Source organism: Haematobia irritans, chromosome 5, assembly GCF_050003625.1.
Source record: "Haematobia irritans isolate KBUSLIRL chromosome 5, ASM5000362v1, whole genome shotgun sequence".
Taxonomy (NCBI): Eukaryota; Metazoa; Arthropoda; class Insecta; order Diptera; family Muscidae; genus Haematobia; species Haematobia irritans.
Genome location: NC_134401.1, coordinates 17362453 through 17390373, shown reverse-complemented (window position 1 = coordinate 17390373; position 27921 = coordinate 17362453). Strand labels below are relative to the sequence as shown.

The window sequence follows — 27921 nt, the reverse complement described above, 5'->3', positions numbered from 1 at the left end:
AATTAAATTTTGGCAAAATTTTCTATAGAAATAAAATTAAAAAAAAAAAATCATCAAAAAATTTAAACAGACGATTTTTTAAGTTTAAGCCACGAGTGGCAACCGTGGTTACAAACGGACAGACAAATTTATTATACCCCCATCACCATTCTATGGTGGTTGGTATAAAAATTAAATGATTTTTTAAAGAGCCTTATTTTTTTTTTTTTAATCATTGCAAAATGATTAATCCTCCAATTTGGATAATTATTGGTAGGATCGTTATTATTTTAAGTGAAAGCAAAAATGTTTGCACTCATTGGAATCTTATTATTCCTGCGATTAACTATGGGGTATAAAATACTACTGCGTAAAATAATACTTCACTTAATTTGGGGATTACTATGTCAAGAGGTAATTTTTATGTTGTGCTCTGTTACATTACAAACTAATTCGTTTACACCTCTACAAACCTCAACAATTTAAGTCTATGGCCGGAATACAGAGTGTTAAATGTACCATGCATGCCAAAGACTTTGGACGCTTTGAATATTGCAATTTGACCCAAAATATGAAAAACGGACCGCTATTGTCATTTTACATCAAAATGTTCCAGTTGCCCGTAACGAACTGTATGGTACAACTTGAGATAAATTATACATCACCGAACGTTCCTTCAATGACGATAACTGATGCCACATGGGATGCTTGCAAATTGTTGGCAAATCGTAAACGATCTTTGGCCTTTGGTCACCTGCACAAACTCATAGCTCAATTTGTCAATATCAATCATACGTGTCCGTATAACGTAAGAGAACCATTGAATCATTTTAGAAAACGAAATTAGATCATAATAAGTGATTTTTTGTTTGTTTTTGATGTCTACAGCATGATATTATTGGGAAAAATTTATATTTTGATCGCAATAAAGTACCATTTCCCACTTTACCTGGAGTTTATATAGCGAAAATCGGATTTTCAGTTAATGGTCAGAAGAAGCTCAACTTCGACGTCGATATAAAAGTGTAATCAATTTAGTGATATCAATGTTCTATTTATCTACAAGGAAAATAAATTAATTAAAGAAGTAATTTCAGGATACACATACTGAAAGAGTTTTATTCTCATAGGAACGAAATGTTAGGCTAACAAAGTTTTCTGCTTCAGCTAAATAAAAATTTCTTTCTTTAAAAATAAAAAGGATACCAGGCAAAATTTGCATCATTTGCCATAAATTTGGCTTTAATTTCTCACAACGAATATACTTTACACTAAAGTGGAATTGTGTTTGTCTAAAATTTCGAAGGAAAGTGTTTTCGATATATAGGGAAGATTGCAATTCAAAACACCATACGTTTTTGTGTGAAGATATTTTTATACCCTTCGCCAAAGAAGAAGGGTATATTAACTTTGTCATTCCGTTTGTAACACATCCATATATTGGTCTCAGACCCCATAAAGTATATTTCTTTTTGGTAGTGGTGAAATTACGTAACGCTAACTCCCGAACGAAACAAGCTATTAACTTGAAACGTGGCACAAGTAGTTGTTGTTGGTGGATGGGTAGAATTCTTTACTTTTATACCCTGGGCTACACTGTGGAACAGGGTATTATAAGTTAGTGCATATTTTTGCAACACCCAGAAGGAGACGAGATAGACACATGGTGTCCTTGACAAAAATGCTCAGGGTGGGCTCCTGAGTCGATATATACATGTCCGTCTGTCTATGAACACATTTTTGTGACCAAAGTCTAGGTCGCAGTTTTAGTCCAATCGACTTCAAATTGGGCACAAGTATGTACTTTGGGTCAGAATAGAACCCTATTGATTTTGGAAGAAATCGAAATCGATTCAGATTTAGATATAGCTCCCATATATATCTTTCGCCTGATATGCACCTATATGGGCCCAGAAGCCAGAGTTTTACCCTGATTTGCTTGAAATTTTGCACAAGAGATTCGTTAGAAATAAAATTTTGACAAAATTTTCTATAGAAATAAAATTTTGACAAAATTTACTATAGAAATAAAATGTTGACACAATTTTCTATAGAAATAAAATATTGACAAAATTTTCTATAGAAATAAAATTTTGACAAAATTTTCTATAGAAATAAATGTCTAACAAAATTTTCTATAGAAATAAAATTTTGAAAAAATTTTCTACAGAAATAAAATTTTGAAAAAAATGTCTATAGAAATAACATTTTGACAAAATTTTCTATAGAAATAAAATCTTAACAAAATTTTCTATATATAAAAAAATTTGACAAAATTTTCTATAGAAATAAAATTTCGACAAAATTTTCTATAGAAATAAAATTTTCAAAAAAAAATCTATAGAAATAAAATTTTGACAACATTTTCTCTAAATTGCAAGGTAGTCCATACGTAGTATATATTAAACTAAAAAAGGCCGACTAAATACGTATATAATTAAGTTTAAAGTTTCTATAGAAATAAAAATTTGACAAAATAAAATTTTGACAACATTTTCTATAAAAGTAAAATTTGGAAAACATTTTCTATAAAAATAAAATTTTGACTAAATTTTCTATAGAAATAAAATTTTGACAAAATTTTCTATAGAAATAAAACTTTTACAAAATTTGCTATAGAAATAAAATTTTGACAAAATTTTCTATAGAAATAAAATTTTGACAAAATTTTCTATAGAAATAACATTTTGACAATGTTTTCTATAAAAATAAAATTTTGGTAGATTATTTTTGGCTCGAGTGGCAACTATGAATATGAACCGATATGGACCAATTTTTGTGTGACTGGGGATCGGCTATATATAACTATAGACCGATATGGACCAAATTTGGCATGGATATTAGCGGCCTTATACTAACACCACGTTGCAAATTTCAACCGGATCGGATGAATTTTGCTCCTCCAAGAGGCTCCGGAGATCAAATCTGGGGAACGGTTTATATGGGGGATATATATAATTATGGACCGATATGGACCAATTTTTGCATGGTCATTAGGGAACATATACCAATACCATGTACCAAATTTCAGATGGATCCGATGAAATTTGCTTCTCTTAGAGGCTCCACAAGCCAAATCGGGGGATCGGTTTATATGGGGGCTATATATAATTATGGACCGATGTGGACCAATTTTTGCATGGTTGTTAGAGACCATATACTAACACCATGTACCAAATTTCAGCTGGATCGGATGAAATTTGGTTCTCTTAGAGGCTCCACAAGCCAAATCGGGGGATCGGTTTATATGGGGGCTATATATAATTATGGACCGATGTGGACCAATTTTTGCATGGTTGTTAGAGGCCATATACTAACACGATGTACCAAATTTCAGCCAGATCGGATGAAATTTGCTTCTCTTAGAGCGATCGCAAGCCAAATTTGGGGGTCCGTTTATATGGGGGCTATACGAAAAAGTGGACCGATATGGACCAATTTTTGCATGGTTGTTAGAGGCCATATACTAACACGATCTAACAAATTTCAGCCAGATCGGATGAAATTTGCTTCTCTTAGAGCGATCGCAAGCCAAATTTGGGGGTCCGTTTATATGGGGGCTATACGAAAAAGTGGACCGATATGGCCCATTTGCAATACCATCCGACCTACATCAATAACAACTACTTGTGCCAAGTTTCAAGTCGATAGCTTGTTTCGTTCGGAAGTTAGCGTGATTTCAACAGACGGACGGACGGACATGCTCAGATCGACTCAGAATTTCACCACGACCCAGAATATATATACTTTATGGGGTCTTAGAGCAATATTTCGATGTGTTACAAACGGAATGACTAAGTTAATATACCCCTAACCTATGGTGGAGGGTATAAAAAAGAGCTTCCAAACAAATACTTTGGATCCCCAAATTCGGAATCCGGAAGTACTGCAAAAGAGGATCATCTCCAGTGAATTTTACATGTGTTTGACATAGGACGGAAGTACTCCGTTTTTAAAGTACATTGCATTGCTTTAGAAGTTGTACCTTGGACGTTCATTTGAATGAAGAAATTTAACCCTCCGTAGCTGAGGTGGTCCAATTTTTACAAAATAAATGACGTGGGGTCCAGCAGATTTCATTTCTAAACTGATATCCTACGTTAATATTTCTGATCAAAAAGTTGTTGACCTTATTTTACATAAAAACATATGATTATTAACCTAACACTAATCGATGTGTGAGCATAAACAGAAAATATACTGAGTGCGGTAAGATCGACGTTTCGTACTTTAGGAAGATACGCACGATATCTGTCAGACTACGACATCAGCTACAGAGGGTTAAAAACCAAAAAAGTACTTTTTTCACCAATTTCACTTTTTTGTCAATATTTTTTATTACACTTTTCTTTAAAAACTTTCTCGCTCCCTCCAGGGCTCCAAACTGGGTCTTTTGGCAAAACGTCTTAACACTCTCAGTCACAAACGCTATTGCACACGAAGCGTCGAAACGTCAAGATATTCTTCCGAGATGTTCTTAGCTTAGATGTTCTTGGCTTAGCTTCCAAAAATTCCCTTCAGGGGAGCCATGTTCGGAAATGGAAGGGGAAACGTTGGTCGTACTAATTTTCAGGGGAGCAATGCACCGAAATGGAAGAGAAAACGTCGATCGTTTTTCTTCTTCTTAACTTCTGGTGTGTATCGATTTATAAAACGACACAGAAACTCCCTAGTATTGCGCTCGACCAACGTGAAGCCATGTCCTGCAATGGAAGGGTAAATTGGTGAAGGTAGTCTATGTGGATGACACCATCTCTGGGCTATTACCCCAGCGAAGAAATATGATCAGCTCAAACCTGCTTCAAGAGCAATTTTGGACCATCTAAATAACATCGCGATTATCCTCGCATGGTTTTAGAACACACAAAAAATGTGTTTGTCTTCAATCACGAAATTAATTGATCCAATTAATTTTTAATTGAAATGTCTTCAATCACAGAAATGGTAATATCAATTAAAACAAGTATATACGGCCGTAAGTTCGGCCAGGCCGAAGCTTATGTACCCTCCATCATGGATTGCGTAGAAACTTCTTCTAAACACTGCCATCCACAATCGAATTACTTAAGTTGCGGTAACGCGTGCAAGGTATCTTAAAACCTCCTAACACCATCTTCTAAATTGTATGTAAGTCCATACGTGGTATATATTAAATCAAAAAAGATCGATCCAATACGTATATAATTCAGTTTGACAAAGTAGACATACAATTTTGACAAAATTTTCTACAGAAATAAAATTTTAACAAAATTTTCTATAGAAATAAAATTTTCTATAGAAATAAAACATTTGACAAAATTTTCTATAGAAAGAAAATTTTGACAAAAATTTCTACAGAAATAAAATTTTAACAAAATTTTCTATAGAAATAGACTTTTGACAAAATATTCTATAGAAATAAAAACTTGGTAGATTATTTTTGGTTCGAGTGGCAACCATGATTATGAACCGAATAAAATTTGAACAAAATTTTCTATAGAAATAAAATTTTGACAATGATGAAAATTTTATTATGAACCGAATAAAATTTTAACAAAATTTTCTCTAGAAATAAAATTTTGACAAAATTTTCTATAGAAATAAAATTTTGACAAAATTGTCTATATAATAAAATTTTGGTAGATTATTTTTGGCTCTAGTGGCAACCATGATTATGAACCGATATGGACCAATTTTTGTGTGATTGGACCAATTGTTGTATGGTTGTTAGCGACCATATACTAACACCACGTTCCTAATTTGAACCGGATCGGATGAATTTTGCTCCTCCAAGAGGCTCCGGAGGTCAAATCTGGAGAACGTTTTATATGGGGGCTATATATAATTATGGACCGATATGGACCAATTCTGGCACGGTTGTTAAAGATCATATACTAACACCATGTTCAAAATTACAACCCGATCGGATGCAATTTGCTTCTCTTTGAGGCTTCGCAAGCCAAATCTGGAGATCGGTTTATATGGGGTCTATATATAAGTATGGACCGATGTGGACCAATTTTTGCATGGTTGTTAGAGACCATATACCAACATCATGTACCAAATTTCAGCCGGATCGGATGAAATTTGCTTCTCTTTGAGGCTCCGCAAGCCAAATCTGGGGATCGGTTTATATGGGGTCTATATATAATTATGGACCGATGTGGACTAATTTTTGCATGATTGTTAGAGACCATCTACCAACACCATGTAGCAAATTTCAGCTGGATCGGATGAAATTTGCTTCTCTTAGAGGCTCCACAAGCCAAATCTGGGGGTCGGTTTATATGGGGGCTATATATAATTATAGACCGCTGTGAACCAATTTTTGCATGATTGTTAGAGACCATCTACCAACACCATATACCAAATTTCAGCCGGATCGGATGAAATATGCTTCTCTTAGAGGCTCCACAAGCCAAATCTGGGGATCGGTTTATATGGGGGCTATATATAATTATGGACCGATGTGGACCAATTTTTGCATGGTTGTTAGAGACCATATACCAACACCATGTACCAAATTTCAGCCGGATCGGATGAAATATGCTTCTCTTAGAGGCTCCACAAGCCAAATCTGAGGGTCCCTTTATATGGGGGCTATACGTAAAAGTGGACCGATATGGCCCATTTTCAATACCATCCGACCTACATCGATAACAACGACTTGTGCCAAGTTTCAAGTCGATAGCTTGTTTCGTTCGGAAGTTAGCGTGATTTCAACAGACGGACGGACGGACGGACGGACGGACGGACGGACGGACGGACGGACATGCTTAGATCGACTCAGAATTTCACCACGACCCAGAATATATATACTTTATGGGGTCTTAGAGCAATATTTCGATGTGTTACAAACGGAATGACAAAGTTAATATACCCCCATCCTATGATGGAGGGTATAAAAATTAATTGAAAGTCAATTAAAAAAAAATAATTTATAGTATTACTTTTGTGTTGATTTTTGTTTCAATTAAAAAATTTGTTGAATCAATTAAATTTTTAATTGAATATTTTTTAAAACTCAATCAAGACTTTAATTGGAAAAATTTTCGTGAAATTCTGTGAAGGCATATACTAACATCACGTACCGAATTTCAACCGAATTACATCAAACCTACTACTCCAAGAGATTCTGGTAGTCTAATCTGAGGATCGATTTATATGTGGGTTATATATAATTATGAACCAATATGGACCAAATTTTAAATGGTGTTTAGAGGGCATATACTAACATTTAAAACGGATCACATGTACTTTGCTCTTCCCGGAGGGTCCGGAAGTCAAATCTGGAGATCGGTATATGAAGGCTATACCTAAAAGTTTTGTGGTATGGCCCATTTACAATACCATCTGATCTACAACAATAACAACTACTTATACCAAGTTTCAAATCAGTACACAGAAAAAAAAGATTTTTGGATTCAACAACGAAATTAATTAATTTTTAATTATCCAAATTTCCAAAGTGAATTAAAAAAAAAACGTTGATCCAATTAAGAAATTAATTGCTACTAATTTGTTTAATCAATTAAATTTTTTAATGAATATTTTCGGAAAATCATATATTAACTTTGTCATTCCGTTTGTAACACATCGAATTATTGCTCTAAGACCCCATAAAGTATATATATATATATATTCTGGGTAGTGGTGAAATTCTGTGTCGATCTGAGCATGTCCGTCCGTCCGTCTGTTGAAATCACGCTAACTTCCGAACGAAACAAGCTATCGACTTGAAACTTGGCACAAGTAGTTGTTATTGATGTAGATCAGATGGTATTGCAAATGGGCCATATCGGTCCACTTTTACGTATAGCCCCCATATAAACGGACCCCCAAATTTGGCTTTCAGACCCTCTAAGACAAGCAAATTTCATCCGATCCGGCTGAAATTTGGTACATGGTGTTCGTCTCTAACAACCATGCAAAAATTGGTCCACATCGGTTCATAATTATATATAGCCCGTGGTGCAATGGTTAGCATGCCCGCCTTGCATACACAAGGTCGTGGGTTCGATTCCTGCTACGACCGAACACCAAAAAGTTTTTCAGCGGTGGATTATCCCACCTCAGTAATACTGGTGACATTTCTGAGGGTTTCAAAGCTTCTCTAAGTGGTTTCACTGGAATGTGGAACGCCGTTCGGACTCGGCTATAAAAAGGAGGTCCCTTGTCATTGAGCTTAACATGGAATCGGGCAGCACTCAGTGATAAGAGAGAAGTTCACCACTGTGGTATCACAATGGACTGAATAGTCTAAGTGAGCCTGATACATCGGGCTGCCACATAACCTAACCTAACCTAACCTATATATAGCCCCCATATAAACCGATCCCCCGATTTGGCTTTCGGAGCCTCTAAGAGAAGCAAATTTCATCCGATCCGGCTGAAATTCGGTACATGGTGTTGGTATATGGTCTCTAATAACCATGCAAAAGTTGGTCCACATCGGCCAATAATTATATATAGCCCCCATATAAACCGATCCCCAGATTTGGCTTGCGGAGCCTCTAAGAGAAACAAATTTCATCCGATCCGGCTGAAATTCGGTACATGGTGTTGGTATATGGTCTCTAACAACCATGCAAAAATTGGTTCACATCGGTCCATAATTATATATAGCCCCCATATAAACCGATCCCCAGATTTGACCTCCGGAGCCTCGTGGAAGAGCAACATTCAACCGATTCGGTTGAAATTTGGTATGTGGTGTTAATATATGGTCTCTAACAACCATGCAAACATTGGTCGAAATCGGTCCATAATAGCCCCCATATAAACCGCTCCACAGATTTGACCTCCGGAGCCCCTTGGAAGAGCAAAATTCATCAAATTCGGTTGAAATTTGGTACGTGAATTTAGTACATGAATTTTAACAACCATGCCAAAGGTGGTCCATATCAGTCCATAATCATATATAGCCCCCATATAAACCGATAACGAGATTTTGTATTGGAGCCACTTGGAGGAGCAAATTTCATCCGAGTCAGTTGAAATTTGGTACCTTGTGCTAGTATATGGCCATTAGCAACCATGCCTAACTAGGTCCATATCGGTCTATAGTTATATATAGCCCTCAGATAAATCGATCCCCAATCACACAAAAATTAGTCCATATCAATAATTGTATATAGCCCCCATATAAGCGACTCCATATTTCAATTCTGGCTCCCTATGTACCGTGCAAAAGTCCATATCGTTTCGTAATTATTTGTAGACTTACCTACACATACCTTTTTTGTCTAATATATACCACGTATGGACTAACTCACAATTTAGAAAACGATTTAAGATACCACAACCCAAGTAATTCGATTGTGGATGACAGTATTTCGTAGAAGTTTCTACGCAAACCATGGTGGAGGGTACATAAGATTCGGCCTGGCCGAACTTACGGCCGTTTATATTTCTTGTTTTTTTATGTAGCTTGGGTGTCTGAGACCAATATTTCGATGTGTTATATAACTACAGAATTATAATGGCACCCAACGTGGGGCAATATCAATGGAATAAACAGCTAAAAGATTTAATAGAAATTGCTAAACTGGAAAACTTTGTTTTTTGCTGTTTTTAATCTAGTGAGATTAGCCCACGTTGGGCTCCATTATATTTCTGTAGTTATATAACACATCGAAATATTGGTCTCAGACCCCCAAGCTACAAAAAAAAAAACAAAAATCACCAAAATATTTCCAATAAAAATTTTAATGATTTTTCGAAAATATTCATTAAAAATTTAATTGATTAAACAATTTTTTTAATTAATACAAAAATCAATAACCCATGATCCTATGGTGGTAGCATAGAAATTAAATATCAGCTACCCCATATTGCTAAAATTTAACTCCTAGAGATATGTGTGAACTCTTCATCCATTTAAAAATTGATGGAAGGTTCCAGTGGTTTGCTACTCCTACTTAATACTACGCAAATAATTTTGGAGACGGTGATACGAGGGGTACCATCAATAAACTTCATATTAGGTTCCCTTATTAGGGATACATCTAAAATACATTATTTGAACTAAAACAAAGCATCTAGATGACAATGATTAGACAGACAGACACCTAATATGCTGACTTATACAGATATCTGAACAATAATTATTATTTTTTTTAAATGTCTGTAATTACATTTCTCAACCGTAACGATATTTATATTATTATTATATAAATATCGAACATTAATCAATAAGAACAACAATTACGTATCATATGATTTCAATGGCAAGTAAAGTTTGAATTTAGTTTACCAAATATGTATATATATAATATCATTCATAAATAATTTCAATTGAAAGCGTAGTATTTTATATTTCAATAGAATGACTAAAAATCAATTGTTGATTTCATTAATTTTATTAAATTTATTTGCCTTACAGGTAGGCTAAAAAAAAGTGACAAAAAAACAAATCCATGTTAATTAAATTGAATCCATGTTAATCAAATTTAGAATTTCATCAAAGTACAATTAACCGATATGGTTTGCACCACCATTGACAAGACTTTCTCGCATTTTAACCATTGTTTACTCGAACCAGATGGTTCAGGCAAATCTCTATCTTTGGAAGTAAATATAAAAAAATTACCTTTAACAAATTTATTTATGCAAATGGAATTTTCCCGCCTTGAAATGAGAACGACAGTGGCAATACTTAATAATACCTGGGATGTTTGTAAATTCTTAAACAGTATCAATAAATATCGGGCATTGAGAATTTTTTACGACATCATGAAAGACTACTCAAACATTAATCACTCCTGTCCCTATACGGTAAGTAAGAAATAATTATCGCATTTATTTTTGAATTTATTTTGACTGATTGATACTTATTTCCAGCATGATATCCGAGTTGTGAAGTTTTCACCTAAAGTCGATTCTTTTCCGATTCCTTTGCCTGCGGGAAAATATAAATTGAAGAATACCTATATTGTGGATGCTAAGAATCGTTTATCTGTTGCTTTGATTTTTGTTATAAAGAATTAAAAATAATATAAATAGATTTTGCAAAATCTTTCTCTCCCACTAAGAATTACTTCATTTTTCCATATATAAAAATATAAAAATAAAATTTTGGCAAAATTTTCTATAGAAATAAAATTTTGACCAAAATTTCTATAGAAATAAAATGTTGACAAAATTTTCTACAGAAATAAAAAATTGAACAAAATTTCTATGAAATTAAAAAAAAAACAAACAAGTATATACGGCCGTAAGTTCGGCCAGGCCGAATCTTATGTACTCTCCACCATGGATTGCGTAGAAACTTCTACGAAAGACTGTCATCCACAAATTTCAACTCACATGGTTGTTAAATATCATATACTAACACCACGTACCAAATTTCAACCAGATCGAATGAATTTTGCTTCTCCAAAAGGCACCGGAGGTCAAATCTGGGGATCGGTTTATATGGGAGCTATATATTATTATGGACTGATAGGAACCAATTCCTGCATGGTTGTTGGATACCCTATACTAACATCATGTACCAAATTTCAACCGAATGAGAAGAATTTTGCTCTTCCAAGGTGCTCCGGAGGTCAAATCTGGGGATCGGTTTATATGGGGCCTATATATAATTATGGACCGATATCGACCAATTTTTGCATGGGTGTTTGAGACCATATATTAACATCACGTACCAAACTTCAACTGAATTAGATGAATTTTGGTCTTCCAAGAGGCTCCGGAGGTCAAATCTGGGGATCGGTTTATATGGGGCCCATATATAATTATGGACCGATATCGACCAATTTTTGCATGGGTGTTTGAGACCATATATTAACATCACGTACCAAATTTCAACTGAATCAGATGAATTTTGGTCTTCCAAAGTGCTCCGGAGGTCACATCTGGGGATCGGTTTATATGGGGCCTATATATAATTATGGACCGATATCGACCAATTTTTGCATGGGTGTTTGAGACCATATATTAACATCACGTACCAAATTTCAACTGAATCAGATGAATTTTGGTCTTCCAAGAGGCTCCGGAGGTCAAATCTGGTGATCGGTTTATATGAGGGCTATATATAATTATGGACCGATATGGACCAATTTTTGCACGGTTGTTAGAGACCATATACTAACACCATGTACCAAATTTCAGCCGGATCGGATGAAATTTGCTTCTCTTAGAGGCTCCGCAAGCCAAATCGGGGGATCGGTTTATATGGGGGCTATATATAATTATGGACCGATATGGCCCATTTGCAATACTATCCGACCTACATCAATAACAACTACTTGTGCCAAGTTTCAAGTCGATAGCTTGTTTCGTTCGGAAGTTAGCGTGATTTCAACAGACGGACGGACGTACGGACGGACGGACATGCTCAGATCGACTCAGAATTTCACCACGGCCCAGAATATATATACTTTATGGGGTCTTAAAGCAATATTTCGATGTGTTACAAACGGAATGACAAAGTTAATATACCCCCATTCTATGGTGGAGGGTATAAAAATTTTAATGACAAATAAAAAGTCAAAAGCACTTGATTTTAATGGGTCCATTTAAATTCCGTAAAAAAAATAAAAACAAAAACTAAATTTAATTGTTCAGAAAATTGGTTTGCAGACCAATTTCATCATCGCTTTGAATGACATCATTTGGCAAAATGAATCGTAATATCTTTGCACACGTGTTCTATATTGTGATATTTTTTCTTATACAATCTCCCCAGGTAAGAAACATTAAGTTACTTATAAAAAATCAGGGTAATCAGGATAAAATTCCATTTTCTTATAGACTATGGGAGTTATGCTACATGCTCAAAAGATCACCTGTATCATTCATGATCATAATTTCACCGATTTTGGTGATTGTAATATAAAATTCAACAATATGAAAGATCCTATTTTAAATTTGTATGTTAAACTATTACAAATTCCGGTGCGAAATTGGTTGTTACGTATTGAATTTAACAGTTTATTTCAACCCAATAATCAACTGAGAATATACCAAGGTGATTGGGATGCATGTGCATTTCTGCAAAATCGGCAAAGATTTAAATTTCTGAAAACGATTCATGAGACCATATTTGCCTATACAAATATTAATCATACATGTCCCTATAATGTGAGTATAGAGAAGAGATATATTAATAATTTTGATATATAAATTATTTGTATTTGTGTTCTTTAGCATGATTTGAAAATAAAAAATTTTCCAGCTGGAAAATTGAGTTTTCCTTTGCCCGTACCAAAAGGACAATACAAGGTGATCACCAAATATACTGTCGATAAGATAATGCGCCACGAAATATGGATTGAATTCAAAGCAACATAGAATGTCCTAGAACATTTTAAAACAGGAAAAAACAAAACTTTTCTAATTTTTTTTATTTGTATTTAAAATATCTACTATGAAAATAAAAAATTAGAGATTTTGATTAATATTTTGTGTCGAATTATTAGTAAAATTTTATTATCATAGAAAATGTTGTCAAAATGTTATTTCTATAGAAAATTTTGTCAATATTTTATTTCTATAGAAAATGTTGTCAAAAATTTATTGCTACAGACAATTATGTAAAAATTTTAGTTTTATAGAATTTTTTATCAAAATTTTATATCTAAAGAAAATGTTTGTCAAAACTTTATTGCTATACACAATTATGTCAAAAATTTATTTTTACAGAATTTTTTATCAAAATTTTATTTCTATAGAAAATTTTGCGAAAATTTTATTTCTATAGAAAATTTTGTCAAAATTTTATTTCTATAGAAAATTTTGTCAAAATTCTATTTCTATAGAAAATTTTATCAAAATTGTACTTCTATAGACAATTTTGTCAATATTTTATTTCTATAAAAAATTTAGCAAAATTTTATTTCCATAGAAAATGTTATCAAAATTTTATTTCTATAGATACTTTTATCAAAATTTTATTTCTATAGAAAATTTTGTCAAAATTTTATTTGTATAGACAAATATGTCACAATTTTGTAAAAATTTTATTTCTACAGAACACTTTGTAAAAATTTTATTTCTATAGAAAATTTTTATCAAATTCCATAGAAGATTTTATCCAAATTTTATTTTTATAGAAAATTTGTCAATATTTTATTTCTATAGACAATTTTGTCAACATTTTCTTTCTATAGAAAATTTTGTAAAAATTTTATTTCTATAGAAAATTTTGTCAAAATTTTATTACTGTAGAAAATGTTATCAAAATTTTATTTCTATAAAAAATGTTATCAACATTTTATTTCTATAGAAAATTTTGTCAAAATTAATTCTATAGAAATGTTTATCAATAGAAAATTTTGTCAAAATTTTAATCCTATATACAATTTTTCAAAAATTGTATTTCTATAGAATTTTATCAAAATTTTATTTCTATAGAAATCCTATACAAAATGTTGTCAAAAATTTATTGCTATAGATAATTATGTAAAAATTTTATTTTTATAGAATTTTTTATCAAAATTTTATATCTACAGAAAATGTTTGTCAAAACTTTATTGCTATACACAATTATGTCAAAAACTTATTTTTATAGAATTTTTTATCAAAATTTTATTTCTATAGAAAAATGTGCAAAAATTTTATTTCTATATAAAATTTTGTCAAAATTTTATTTTTATAGAAAATTTTATCAAAATTGTATTTCTATAGACAATTTTGTCAATATTTTATTTCTATAAAAAACATTTAGCAAAATTTTATTTCCATAGAAAATTTTATCAAAATTTTATTTCTATATTTTATCAAAATTTTATTTCTATAGATACTTTTATCAAAATTTTATTTCTATAGAAAATTTTGTCAAAATTTTATTTGTATAGACAAATATGTCACAATTTTGTCAAAATTTTATTTCTACAGAACAATTTGTAAAAATTTTATTTCTATAGAAAATTTTTATCAAATTCCATAGAAGATTTTATCAAAATTTTACTTTTATAGAGAATTTGTCAATATTTTATTTCTATAGACAATTTTGTCAACATTTGCTTTCTATAGAAAATTTTGTAAAAATTTTATTTCTATAGAAAATTTTGTCAAAATTTTATTACTGTAGAAAATGTTATCAAAATTTTATTTCTATAAAAAATGTTATCAACATTTTATTTCTATAAAAAATTTTGTCAAAATTAATTCTATAGAAATGTTTGTCAATAGAAAATTTTGTCAAAATTTTAATCCTATATACAATTTTTCAAAAATTGTATTTCTATAGAATTTTATCAAAATTTTATTTCTATAGAAATCCTATATAAAATGTTGTCAAAAATTTATTGCTATAGACAATTATGTAAAAATTTTATTTTTATAGAATTTTTATCAAAATTTTATATCTACAGAAAATGTTTGTCAAAACTTTATTGCTATACACAATTATGTCAAAAATTTATTTTTATAGAATTTTTTATCAAAATTTTATTTCTATAGAAAATTGTGCGAAAATTTTATTTCTATAGAAAATTTTGTCAAAATTTTATTTCTATAGAAAATTTTGTCAAAATTGTATTTCTATAGAAAATTTTATCAAAATTGTTTTTCTATAGACAATTTTGTCAATATTTTATTTCTATAAAAAAAATTTAGCAAAATTTTATTTCCATAGAAAATTTTATCAAAATTTTATTTCTATATACTTTTATCAAAATTTTATTTCTATCGAAAATTTTGTCAAAATTTTATTTGTATAGACAAATATGTCACAATTTTGTCAAAATTTTTTTTCTGCAGAACAATTTGTAAAAATTTTATTTCTATAGAAAATTTTTATCAAATTCCATAGAAGATTTTATGAAAATTTTATTTTTATAGAAAATTTGTCAATATTTTATTTCTATAGACAATTTTGTCAACATTTTCTTTCTATAGAAAATTTTGTAAAAATTTTATTTCTATAGAAAATTTTGTCAAAATTTTATTACTGTAGAAAATGTAAGTTCGGCCAGGCCGAATCTTATGTACCCTCCACCATGGATTGCGTAGAAACTTCTACGAAAGACTGTCATCCACAAATTTCAACTCACATGGTTGTTAAATATCATATACTACCACCATGTACCAAATTTCAATCAGATCGAATGAATTTTGCTTCTCCAAAAGGCACCGGAGGTCAAATCTGGGGATCGGTTTATATGGGGGTTATATATAATTATGGACTGATATGAACCAATTCATGCATGGTTGTTTGATATCATGTACTAACATCACGTACCAAATTGCAACCGAATCGGATGAATTTTACTCTTCCAAGGGGCTCCGGAGGTCAAATCTGGGGATGGGTTTATATGGTGGCTATATATAATTATGGACCGATTTCGACCAATTTTTGCAAGGGTGTTCGAGGCCATATATTAACACCACATACCAAGTATAAACGGAATCAGATGAATTTTGGACTTCCAAGAGGCTCCGAAGGTCAAATCTGGTGATCGGTTTATATGGGGGCTATATATAATTATAGACCGATTTCGACCAATTTTTGCATGGTCATTAGATACTATATACTGACACCATGTACCAAATTTCAGCCGGATCGGATGAAATTTGCTTCTCTTAGAGCAATCGCAAGCCAAATTTGGGGGTCCGTTTATATGTGTGTGAAAATAAATTATAATGGATCTCGTTATAAAACCACAAAATAAGCGCCCCCTATATGTCAAATTTGGAACTAAAGTTACATTATAATGGATTTATGGTCAAAAAATATTTGTAACAAAATGCACAAAACGCGCAAATTAGTTAAAATAATATATCAGATTGTATAATATAGGTCGAACTCTATCCAAAAAGGCGTACCAATACTCCATAACAATCACTGGTGTGGAGATATGGCCACTTTTATACAGTGGGTCACAGACTGCAAACAAACAAGTGTGGGTTGACAAAACCAACTGGGAATGGAAGTAGAAATCGGGATCTACCAAACAACACAAGCCTTGTGTTCCAGACCCGCTGGGGAGCCGAGATATTGCCCACTTTGTGTTCTGGGCCACTCATCCTGGAAAGAAATTTCCAAATTTCTTCCAAATGGAAATATGTGGGCTGACCAAACCAACGTGGAATGGAAGTAGAAACCGAGATCTACTCAAGCACATAACTCATGTGTTCCAGACCCGCTGGGGACCCGAGATATTGGCCATTTTGTGTTATGGGCCACTCATCCTGGAAAGAAATTTCCAAATTTCTTCCAAATGGAAATATGTGGGCTGACCAAACCAACGTGGAATGAAAGTAGAAACCGAGATCTACTCAAGCACATAACTCATGTGTTCCAGACCCGCTGGGGAGCCGAGATATTGGCCATTTTGTGTTATGGGCCACTCATCCTGGAAAGAAATTTCCAAATTTCTTCCAAATGGAAATATGTGGGCTGACCAAACCAACGTGGAATGAAAGTAGAAACCGAGATCTACTCAAGCACATAACTCATGTCCAGAATCGCTGGGGACCCGAGATATTGGCCATTTTGTGTTATGGGCCACTCATCCTGGAAAGAATTTTCCAAATTTCTTCCAAATGGAAATATGTGGGCTGACCAAACCAACGTGGAATGAAAGTAGAAACCGAGATCTACTCAAGCACATAACTCATGTGTTCCAGACCCGCTGGGGACCCGAGATATTGGCCATTTTGTGTTATGGGCCACTCATCTTTCCACTTTCCAAATTTCTTCAATAATTAAATTGAATGATTTCAAATTGTATTCAAATATAATTTTAATGTTTATGGAAGTGTTCAGTATTCTCCATTCCCTCGAAAATTTTTTTTTTATTTGTTGGTTTAGTCGTTGCTCTTAGCAAAAAACTCTAAAAACGTAAGAGAAAATAATTCAATAACACAGTACTTCGATTTAAGAAAGTGAATAAGATTGTACTTCAGTTTAAGAAACCTTAATAAGACTTCGATTTAAGCAATTTTAGCCACATTTCTAGTACGATCTCATGCATTACAATTAAAAAAACTCAAAGTTTAAAACAAATTCAATATATTACATTAAATACGCAATAACAATATTGTACAATTTTTAAATTGATCAATGGAATATATAAAAAGTATAATTTGAAATTTTGTTAGGTATATTGTCTCGTTAATAACTTTTTATTTCATAAACAAATTTAATATATTAAATCAATATGTAATTAATACCTGTCGACAAAAAATATATTCACAAAAAATACGTAAAGGAGATAAAAATATATTGTTTTAAACATTTTCAAAAAGTTTCATTTTTGAGATTTTACACTAAGGTCAAAAGTCCCGCTAGTTGCACAAAGTGAATAATATATAACACATGAGTTATGTGCTTGAGTAGATCTCGGTTTCTACTTTCATTCCACGTTGGTTTGGTCAGCCCACATATTTCCATTTGGAAGAAATTTGGAAATTTCTTTCCAGGATGAGTGGCCCATAACACAAAATGGCCAATATCTCGGGTCCCCAGCGATTCTGGACATGAGTTATGTGCTTGAGTAGATCTCGGTTTCTACTTTCATTCCACGTTGGTTTGGTCAGCCCACATATTTCCATTTGGAAGAAATTTGGAAATTTCTTTCCAGGATGAGTGGCCCATAACACAAAATGGCCAATATCTCGGCTCCCCAGCGGGTCTGGAACACATGAGTTATGTGCTTGAGTAGATCTCGGTTTCTACTTTCATTCCACGTTGGTTTGGTCAGCCCACATATTTCCATTTGGAAGAAATTTGGAAATTTCTTTCCAGGATGAGTGGCCCATAACACAAAATGGCCAATATCTCGGCTCCCCAGCGGGCCTGGAACACATGAGTTATGTGCTTGAGTAGATCTCGGTTTCTACTTCCATTCCACGTTGGTTTGGTCAGCCCACATATTTCCATTTGGAAGAAATTTGGATATTTCTTTCCAGGATGAGTGGCCCATAACACAAAATGGCCAATATCTCGGGTCCCCAGCGCGTCTGGAACACATGAGTTATGTGCTTGAGTAGATCTCGGTTTCTACTTCCATTCCACGTTGGTTTGGTCAGCCCACATATTTCCATTTGGTAGAAATTTGGAAATTTCTTTCCAGGATGAGTGGCCCATAACACAAAGTGGCCAATATCTCGGGTCCCCAACGGGTCTGGAACACAAGGTTTGTGTTTTTGAGTAGATCTCGGTTTCTACTTCCATTCCACGTTAGTTTGGTCAGCCCACATATTTCCCTTTGGAAGAAATTTGGAAATTTCTTTCCAGGATGAGTGGCCCAGAACACAAAGTGGGCAATATCTCGGCTCCCCAGCGGGTCTGGAACACAAGGCTTGTGTTGTTTGGTAGATCCCGATTTCTACTTCCATTCCCAGTTGGTTTTGTCAACCCACACTTGTTTGTTTGCAGTCTGTGACCCACTGTATAAAAGTGGCCATATCTCCACACCAGTGATTGTTATGGAGTATTGGTACGCCTTTTTGGATAGAGTTCGACCTATATTATACAATCTGATATATTATTTTAACTAATTTGCGCGTTTTGTGCATTTTGTTACAAATATTTTTTGACCATAAATCCATTATAATGTAACTTTAGTTCCAAATTTGACATATAGGGGGCGCTTATTTTGTGGTTTTATAACGAGATCCATTATAATTTATTTTCACACACATTAATGACAAATACTATAGATGTTAATGACAAATACTATAGTCAAAAGCACTAATGGGTCCATTTAAATTCCGTAAAAAAATAAAAACAAAAACTAAATTTACTTGTCCAGAAAATTGGTTTGCAGACCAATTTCATCATCGCTTTGAATGACATCATTTGGCAAAATGAATCGTAATATCTTTGCACACGTGTTCTATATTGTGATATTTTTTCTTATACAATCTCCCCAGGTAAGAAACGTTAAGTTACTTATAAAAAATCAGGGTAATCAGGATAAAATTCCATTTTCTTATAGACTATGGGAGTTATGCTACATGCTCAAAAGATCACCTGTATCATTCATGATCATAATTTCACCGATTTTGGTGATTGTAATATAAAATTCAACAATAAGAAAGATCCTATTTTAAATTTGTATGTTAAACTATTACAAATTCCGGTGCGAAATTGTTTGTTACGTATTGATATTAACAGTTTAGTGCAATCCAATAACCAACTGCGAGTATACCAAGGTGATTGGGATGCATGTGCATTTCTGAAAAATCGGCAAAGATTTAAATTTCTGGAAACGATTCATGAGACCATATTTGCCTATACAAATATTAATCATACATGTCCCTATAATGTGAGTATAGAGAAGAGATATATTAATAATTTTGATATATAAATTATTTATATTTTTGTTCTTTAGCATAATTTGAAAATAAAAAATTTTCCAGCTGGAAAATTGCGTATTCCTTTGCCCATACCAAATGGACAATACAAGGTGATCACCAAATATACTATCGATAAGATAATGCGCCACGAAATATGGATTGAATTCAAAGCAACATAGAATGTCCTAGAACATTTTAAAACAGGAAAAAACAAAACTTTTCTAATTTTTTTTTATTTGTATTTAAAATATTATTTAGCACACTGAGAAAATATCTACTATGAAAATAAATAATTAGAGATTTTGCTTAATATTTTGTGTCGAATTATTAGTAAAATTTTATTATCATAGAAAATTTTGTCAAAATATTATTTCTATAGAAAATTTTGTCAATATTTTATTTCTATAGAAAATGTTGTCAAAAATTTATTGCTATAGACAATTATGTAAAAATTTTATTTTTATAGAATGTTTTATCAAAATTTTATATCTAAAGAAAATGTTTGTCAAAACTTTATTGCTATACACAATTATGTCAAAAATTTATTTTTTATAGAATTTTTTATCAAAATTTTATTTCTATAGAAAATTTTGCGAAAATTTTATTTCCATAGAAAATTTTGTCAAAATTTTATTTCTATAGAAAATTTTGTCAAAATTGTATTTCTATAGAAAATTTTATCAAAATTGTATTTCTATAGACATTTTTTTCAATATTTTATTTCTATAAAAAAATTTTGCAAAATTTTATTTCCATAGAAATTTTATCAAAATTTTATTTCTATAGACACTTTTATCAAAATTTTATTTCTATAGATACTTTTATCAAAATTTTATTTCTATAGAAAATTTTGTCAAAATTTTATTTGTATAGACAAATATGTCACAATTTTGTCAAAATTTTATTTCTACAGAACACTTTGTAAAAATTTTATTTCTATAGAAAATTTTTATCAAATTCCATAGAAGATTTTATCAAAATTTTATTTTTATAGAAAATTTGTCAATATTTTATTTCTATAGACAATTTTTTCAACATTTTCTTTTTATAGAAAATTTTGTAAAAATTTTATTTCTATAGAAAATTTTGTCAAAATTTTATTACTGTAGAAAATGTTATCAAAATTTTATTTCTATAAAAAATGTTATCAACATTTTATTTCTATAGAAAATTTTGTCAAAATTAATTCTATAGAAATGTTTGTCAATAGAAAATTTTGTCAAAATTTTAATCCTATATAAAATTTTTCAAAAATTGTATTTCTATAGAATTTTATCAAAATTTTATTTCTATAGAAATCCTATATAAAATTTTGTCAAAATTTTATGAAAATTTTATTTCTATAGACTTTTTCATCAAAATTTTATTTCTATAGATACTTTTATCAAAATTTTATTTCTATAGACAATTTTGTCAAAATTGTATTTCTATAGAAAATTTTGTCAACATTTTATTTCTATAGAAAATTTTATTAAAATTTTATTTCTATAGAAAATGCTATCAATATTTTACTTCTATAGAAAATTTTGTCAAAAGTTTATACCTATAGAAAACTTTGTCAACATTTTATTTCTATAGAAAATTTTGTCAAAATTTTATTTTATTATGTTATCAACATTTTACTTCTATAGAAAATTTTGTCAAAATTTTATTTCTATAGAAATTTTTGTCAAAATATTATTTCTATAGAAAATTTTGTCAAAATTTTATTTCTATAGAAAATTTTTCAAACTTTTTATTTCTATAGAAAATTTTATCAAAATTTTATTTCTATAGATACTTTTATCAAAATTTTATTTCTATAAAAAATGTTGCCAATATTTTATTTCTATAAACAATTATATCAACATTTCATTTCTATAGAAAATTTTATCAAAATTTTATTTCTATAGAAAATGTTATCAACATTTTATTTCTATAGAAAATTTTGTCAAAATTTTATTACTATGCGTAGAAACTTCTACTGAAGACTGTCATCCACAATCGAATTACTTGGATTGCGGTAAAACTTGCCGATGGCAAGGTATCTTGCCAAGGCCGATTAAATACGTATATAATTACGTTTGACAAAATTTTCTATAGAGATAAAATATTGACAAAAGTTTCTAAAGAAATAAAATTTTATCTAATTATACAATTATTTTTCGAGCTTTATGGACAGATATAGATTAAGGAACATGGGTAATAGAGCCATTGAAAAGAAAACGCCAGATACAAATCTATACACGCCTGGACTGTACATGTTTCAGTTCGGGCGAATGAACCTTTAGGCTGTGTAAAGGTTCATTCGCCCGAACCGAAACATGTACAGTCCAGGCGTGTATAGATTTGTATCTGGCGTTTTCTTTTCAATGGCTCTATTACCCATGTTCCTTAATCTACATCTGTCCATAAAGCTCGAAAAGTAATTGTATAATTAGATATAATGCATTTGGACGTCAATTGCCTGTTTCGGTATCAGGCTAACATGAAATATAAGAAATAAAATTTTGACAAAATTTTCAATAGAATTAAAATTTTTAAAACATTTTCTATCGAAGTAAAATTTTGCCCAAATTTTCTATAGAAATAAAATTTGACAAAATTTTCTATAGGAATAAAATTTTGACAAAATTTTCTATAGAAATAAAATTTTGACAAAATTGTCTATAGAAATAAAATTTTGGTAGATTATATTTGGCTCGAGTGGCAGCCATGATTATGAACCGATATGGACCAATTTTTGTGTGATTGGGGATCGGCTATATATAACTATAGACCGATATGGACCAATTTTTGCATGGTTATTAGCGGCCATATACTAACACCACGTTCCAAATTTCAACCGGATCGGATGAATTTTGCTTCTGGAAGAGGCTCCGGAGATCAAATATGGGGAACGGTTTATATGGGGGTTATATATATATATATATATATTTATGGACCTATAGGGATTTTTGCATGGTTGTTAGATACCATATACTAACACCACGTATCAAATTTCAACCGAATCGGATGAATTTTGCTCCTCCAAGAGGTTCCGGAGGTCAAATCTGGGGATCGATTTATATAGGGGCTATATATAATTATGGACCGATATTGACCAATTCTTGCATGGTTTTTAGAGACCATATACTAACATCACGTACCAAATTTCAACCGAATCGGATGAATTTTGCTCTTCCAAGGGGCTCCGGAGGTCAAATCTGGGGATCGGTTTATATGGGGGCTATATATAATTATGGACCGATTTCGACCAATTTTTGCATGTCCATTAGAGACCATACACTTACACCATGTACCAAATTTCAGACAGATCGGATGAAATTTGCTTCTCTTAGAGGCTCCGCAAGCCAAATCGGGGGATCGGTTTATATGGGGGCTATATATAATTATGGACCGATACGGACCAATTTTTGCATGCTTGTTAGAGACCATATACCAACACCGTGTACCAAATTTCAGCCGGATCGGATGAAATTTGCTTCTCTTAGAGGCTCCGAAAGCAAAATCGGGGGATCGGTTTATATGGGGACTATATATAATTATGGAACGATACGGACCAATTTTTGCATGCTTGTTAGAGACCATATACCAACACCGTGTACCAAATTTCAGGATCGGATGAAATTTGCTTCTCTTAGAGCAATCGCAAGCCAAATTTGGGGGTCCGTTTATATGGGGGCTATACGTAAAAGTGGACCGATATGGCCCATTTGCAATACCATCCGACCTACATCAATAACAACTACTTGTGCCAAGTTTCAAGTCAATAGCTTGTTTCGTTCGGAAGTTAGCGTGATTTCAACAGACGGACGGACGGACATGCTCAGATCGACTCAGAATTTCACCACGACCCAGAATATATATACTTTATGGGGTCTAAAAGCAATATTTCGATGTGTTATAAACGGAATGACAAAGTTAATATACCCCCATCCTATGGTGGAGGGTATAATAATATAATAAATAACAAATAAAATATATAAAATATTTGTTATTTTAAATTAGTGAGAAAAAATTATGTTCGTGATGGTGTATAAAGAAACAAAACAGAATAACAACCCCTTCATTCGTCTTCATTTTGGAATCTTCAATTAACAGGTAACATTCAGTGACGCTAACCTTTTGTGAAAAAATTGGTTTATGATTTTTTATATTTGTAGGTATTGAAATTGTAAAAGGAGGACAAAATCGTTACGCAGCAACTTATTACAAGTGAAAGGTACAAGAAGAAGAAAAAATGCGTTTTACAATTGATGACATTACATGGAAATTGGAAATAGTGGAATAATAAACTAATATTTCAAGGCCAGTCGATGCTGTTGATTCTTAATAAATATATTTAATATATTAATAAAACGTGTATTTTATTGAAGAACAAGTATATACGGCCGTAAGTTCGGCCAGGCCGAAGCTTATGTACCCTCCACCATGGATTGCGTAGAAGGTATCTTAAAACTTCCTAACACCGTCTTCTAACTTACAAGGTAGTCCATATTAAACTAAAAAAGGCCGATTAAATACGTATATAATTAAGTTTAAAGTTTCTATAGAAATAAAATTTTGACAACATTTTCTATAGAAGTAAAATTTGGAAAAAATTTTCTATAGAAATAAAATTTGGACAAAAAATTAAAATTTTGACAAAATTTTCTATAGAAATAAAATTTTGACAAAATTTTCTACAGAAATAAAATTTTGACAATGTTTTCCATAAAAATAAAATTTTGGTAGATTATTTTTGGCTCGAGTGGCAACCATGAATACGAACCGATATGGACCAATTTTTGTGTGATTGGGGATCGGCTATGTATAATATAGACCGATATGGACCAATTTTGGCATGGATATTAGCGGCCTTATACTAACACCACGTTGCAAATTTCAACCCGATCGGATGAATTTTGCTCCTCCAAGAGGCTCCGGAGGACAAATCTGGGAATCGATTTATATGGGGGCTATATATAATTATGGACCGAAATGGACCAATTTTTGCATGGTCATTAGAGAACATATACCAACACCATGTACCAAATTTCAGCCGGATCGGATGAAATTTTCGTTTCTTAGAGGCTCCGCAAGCCAAATCGGTGGATCGGTTTATATGGGGGCTATATATAATTATGAACCGTTGTGGACCAATTTTTGCATGGTCATTAGAGAACATATACCAATACCATGTACCAAATTTCAGCCGGATCGGATGAAATTTGCTTCTCTTAGAGGCTCCGCAAGCCAAATCGGGGGATCGGTTTATATGGGGGCTATATATAATTATGGACCGATGTGGACCAATTTTTGCATGGTTGTTAGAGACCATATGCTAACACCATGTACCAAATTTTAGCCGGATCAGATGAAATTTGGTTCTCTTAGAGGCTCTGCAAGCCAAATCGGGGGATCGGTTTATATGGGGGCTATATGTAATTATGAACCGATATGGACCAATTTTTGCATGATTGTTAGAGGCCATATACTTACACCATGTACTAAATGTCAGCAGGATCGGATGAAATTTGCTTCTCTTAGAGCGATCGCAAGCCAAATTTAGGGGTCCGTTTATATGGGGGCTATACGTAAAAGTGGACCGATATGGACCAATTTTGCATGGTTGTTAGAGACCATATACTAACACCATGTACCAAACTTCAGCCGGATCGGATGAAATTTGCTTCTCTTAGAGCAATCGGAAGCCAAATTTGGGGGTCCGTTTATATGGGGGCTATAAGTAAAAGTGGACCGATATGGCCCATTTGCAATACCATCCGACCTACATCAATAACAACTACTTGTGCCAAGTTTCAAGTCGATAGCTTGTTTCGTTCGGAAGTTAGCGTGATTTCAACAGACGGACGGACGGAAGGACGGACATGCTCAGATCGACTCAGAATTTCACCACGACCCAGAATATATATACTTTATGGGGTCTTAAAGCAATATTTCCATGTGTTACAAACGGAATGACAAAGTTAATATACCCCATCCTATGGTGGAGGGTATAAAAAATTGCCTATATAAATAAAATTTTATTTAAAAACGAAGGTAAGCAGTTCTAAGTTTGAAGTAAAAAGGTTTACCACAAATATGTAAGATTTGTCCCAATGAATGAACTAAGTTCAATAAAATCATTCCATATATGAATTCAATTCAGTAAAATTTTTTCATTATGTAGTATAAGGGTACATAAATATAGGAAAATGTTAACTAATATATGGAATGCATTCTACCTAATTTCAACGAAAATCACATCGTTAAAAAAAATAAAAATGTCTTTGGCGCTATACGAACCAAGCAAAAAAAGCGTCGCCAAAAAATTGATGAAAATGTTCTTTTGGATCCGGAAGTGGTGCAAAATTGACGCAGAGGCGATGAATTTAACATGGGCTTGTCATAGGACGGAAGTCCTCCATTTCAACAGCCATTGCACTGAATTTGAATCACTTCTTTGGGTGGGATCCGAATTCAATGTTTTGGATGTGAATTAAGAAATTTTGTAATATTTTGAAAAATAAATAATTTTTAATTTTTTTATGAGTTTAAATGCATTCTTATGCTTAGTTATGTGGAAGGTTTGACATCGAATATTTAAAAAAAAAATTCACAATTTTTCAGATTGGACTTAGCATTTTTTTTCGACAAAAATTAAATGATTTGTACCATTTTATTAATTCTTACTCTGTTTTTAACCTATTTGAAACAAAAAAAGTTGAAATTACCCATTAAAAGTATGAAAAAACCAAGTTATAAAAAATTGAATTAAAAGAACTTCCTGGGTACTTCAAATAAAGAACATCATTGGGAGTGCATCTTCTGGAAGTGCTTATAAAGTTGTGACTTTCAAAGAACTTCCAAATTTTTTTGCTGGGAAGTTCAACTCCCTTCACAATTAGTTCATTTTAACTTAAAGAAGGGGTCACTTTTTTCTGGGTGCACTATTATCAAAATTTTATTTCGATAGAAAATTTTTATCAAATTCCGTAGTAGATTTTTATCAAAATTTTATTTCTGCAGAAAATTTTGCCAAAATTTTATTTCTATAGAAAATTTTGTCTTGTCTTATCTTTCTCCCTCCACACTAATTGCTATATATTATTATAATTTATTTGTATATTTTACCGAAACACAATTAATTACTACTAATTACAAACATGGGCGTAGCTAGGAATGCGGTCAGGGATGGGCAAGGTTTATAGTAAAACACGAACAAGTTTTATACTTATAGCATATATTTTATTTAATAAAAAAGGCACTTTTTTAACAAAAAACAACGAAAAGTACTTCACTAAAATTTTTTGAAATCATAGTTTTTTTAAATATTAACCTTCTCTTGTCGGCTGCGAATAGATTTAATACTTCCTCAATGAACTTTTCTTCATTTTCAATCAATAGTTTTCTATGTACGCTCATAAGACATAGCCCTGGAAATTAAAAATAAAAAATTAATTAATTGTATATAAGTCAACCATATTTTATTTATATTTCAATACCATTTAATCTTACTCTATCATTGTAAAACGTAACCAGGTCTTAACCCTACGTAATGTGCTGAAAGTTCTTTCAATTGTTGCGGTAGTACATGGTTGAGCTAAGGAAATACTTAGAGCTTCTTGTATGGACGGAAAAAACATTTCACTTTCTTTCCACACATCAGAAAGTTGCAAGTTAGACAAGTCCTGTGCTGTCAATTTTTATACCCTCCATCATAGGATGGGGGTATATTAACTT

The 27921-nt window shown here is 31.9% G+C and overlaps 4 protein-coding genes across 4 annotated transcripts; all 4 read left to right on the top strand.

Annotated features, from left to right (window-relative positions):
* The first annotated feature begins 586 nt into the window (after positions 1–586).
* On the top strand, positions 587–1008 carry LOC142239532 (uncharacterized). The gene is made up of 2 exons (XM_075311318.1): positions 587–787; positions 868–1008. The coding sequence occupies exons 1-2, from the start codon at positions 587–589 to the stop codon at positions 1006–1008; spliced, it is 342 nt and encodes a 113-aa protein (XP_075167433.1).
* A 9277-nt stretch (positions 1009–10285) lies between these two features.
* Positions 10286–10947, top strand: LOC142239531 (uncharacterized). Its single transcript, XM_075311317.1, has 3 exons — positions 10286–10342; positions 10414–10734; positions 10801–10947. The coding sequence occupies exons 1-3, from the start codon at positions 10286–10288 to the stop codon at positions 10945–10947; spliced, it is 525 nt and encodes a 174-aa protein (XP_075167432.1).
* A 1639-nt stretch (positions 10948–12586) lies between these two features.
* LOC142239530 (uncharacterized) lies at positions 12587–13257 on the top strand. Its single transcript, XM_075311316.1, has 3 exons — positions 12587–12652; positions 12718–13047; positions 13114–13257. Exons 1-3 carry the CDS (start codon positions 12587–12589, stop codon positions 13255–13257), a joined length of 540 nt encoding a protein of 179 aa, XP_075167431.1.
* Positions 13258–19722: 6465 nt separating this feature from the next.
* On the top strand, positions 19723–27780 carry LOC142239528 (uncharacterized). Its single transcript, XM_075311315.1, has 3 exons — positions 19723–19788; positions 19854–20183; positions 27721–27780. The coding sequence occupies exons 1-3, from the start codon at positions 19723–19725 to the stop codon at positions 27778–27780; spliced, it is 456 nt and encodes a 151-aa protein (XP_075167430.1).
* Positions 27781–27921: the final 141 nt, after the last annotated feature.

Bases quoted from the DNA above. Each gene is read 5' to 3' on its own strand.
- LOC142239532 (XM_075311318.1), top strand. From the start codon at position 587: ATGTTCCAGTTGCCCGTAACGAACTGTATGGTACAACTTGAGATAAAT. The intron at 788-867 runs GTAAGAGAACCA...TGATGTCTACAG, and splicing joins ATCATACGTGTCCGTATAAC to CATGATATTATTGGGAAAAA.
- LOC142239528 (XM_075311315.1), top strand. From the start codon at position 19,723: ATGAATCGTAATATCTTTGCACACGTGTTCTATATTGTGATATTTTTT. The intron at 19,789-19,853 runs GTAAGAAACGTT...ATTTTCTTATAG, and splicing joins TTCTTATACAATCTCCCCAG to ACTATGGGAGTTATGCTACA. The intron at 20,184-27,720 runs GTGAGTATAGAG...AAACGTAACCAG, and splicing joins ATCATACATGTCCCTATAAT to GTCTTAACCCTACGTAATGT.
- LOC142239531 (XM_075311317.1), top strand. From the start codon at position 10,286: ATGACTAAAAATCAATTGTTGATTTCATTAATTTTATTAAATTTATTT. The intron at 10,343-10,413 runs GTAGGCTAAAAA...AATCAAATTTAG, and splicing joins TAAATTTATTTGCCTTACAG to AATTTCATCAAAGTACAATT. The intron at 10,735-10,800 runs GTAAGTAAGAAA...ACTTATTTCCAG, and splicing joins ATCACTCCTGTCCCTATACG to CATGATATCCGAGTTGTGAA.
- LOC142239530 (XM_075311316.1), top strand. From the start codon at position 12,587: ATGAATCGTAATATCTTTGCACACGTGTTCTATATTGTGATATTTTTT. The intron at 12,653-12,717 runs GTAAGAAACATT...ATTTTCTTATAG, and splicing joins TTCTTATACAATCTCCCCAG to ACTATGGGAGTTATGCTACA. The intron at 13,048-13,113 runs GTGAGTATAGAG...TGTGTTCTTTAG, and splicing joins ATCATACATGTCCCTATAAT to CATGATTTGAAAATAAAAAA.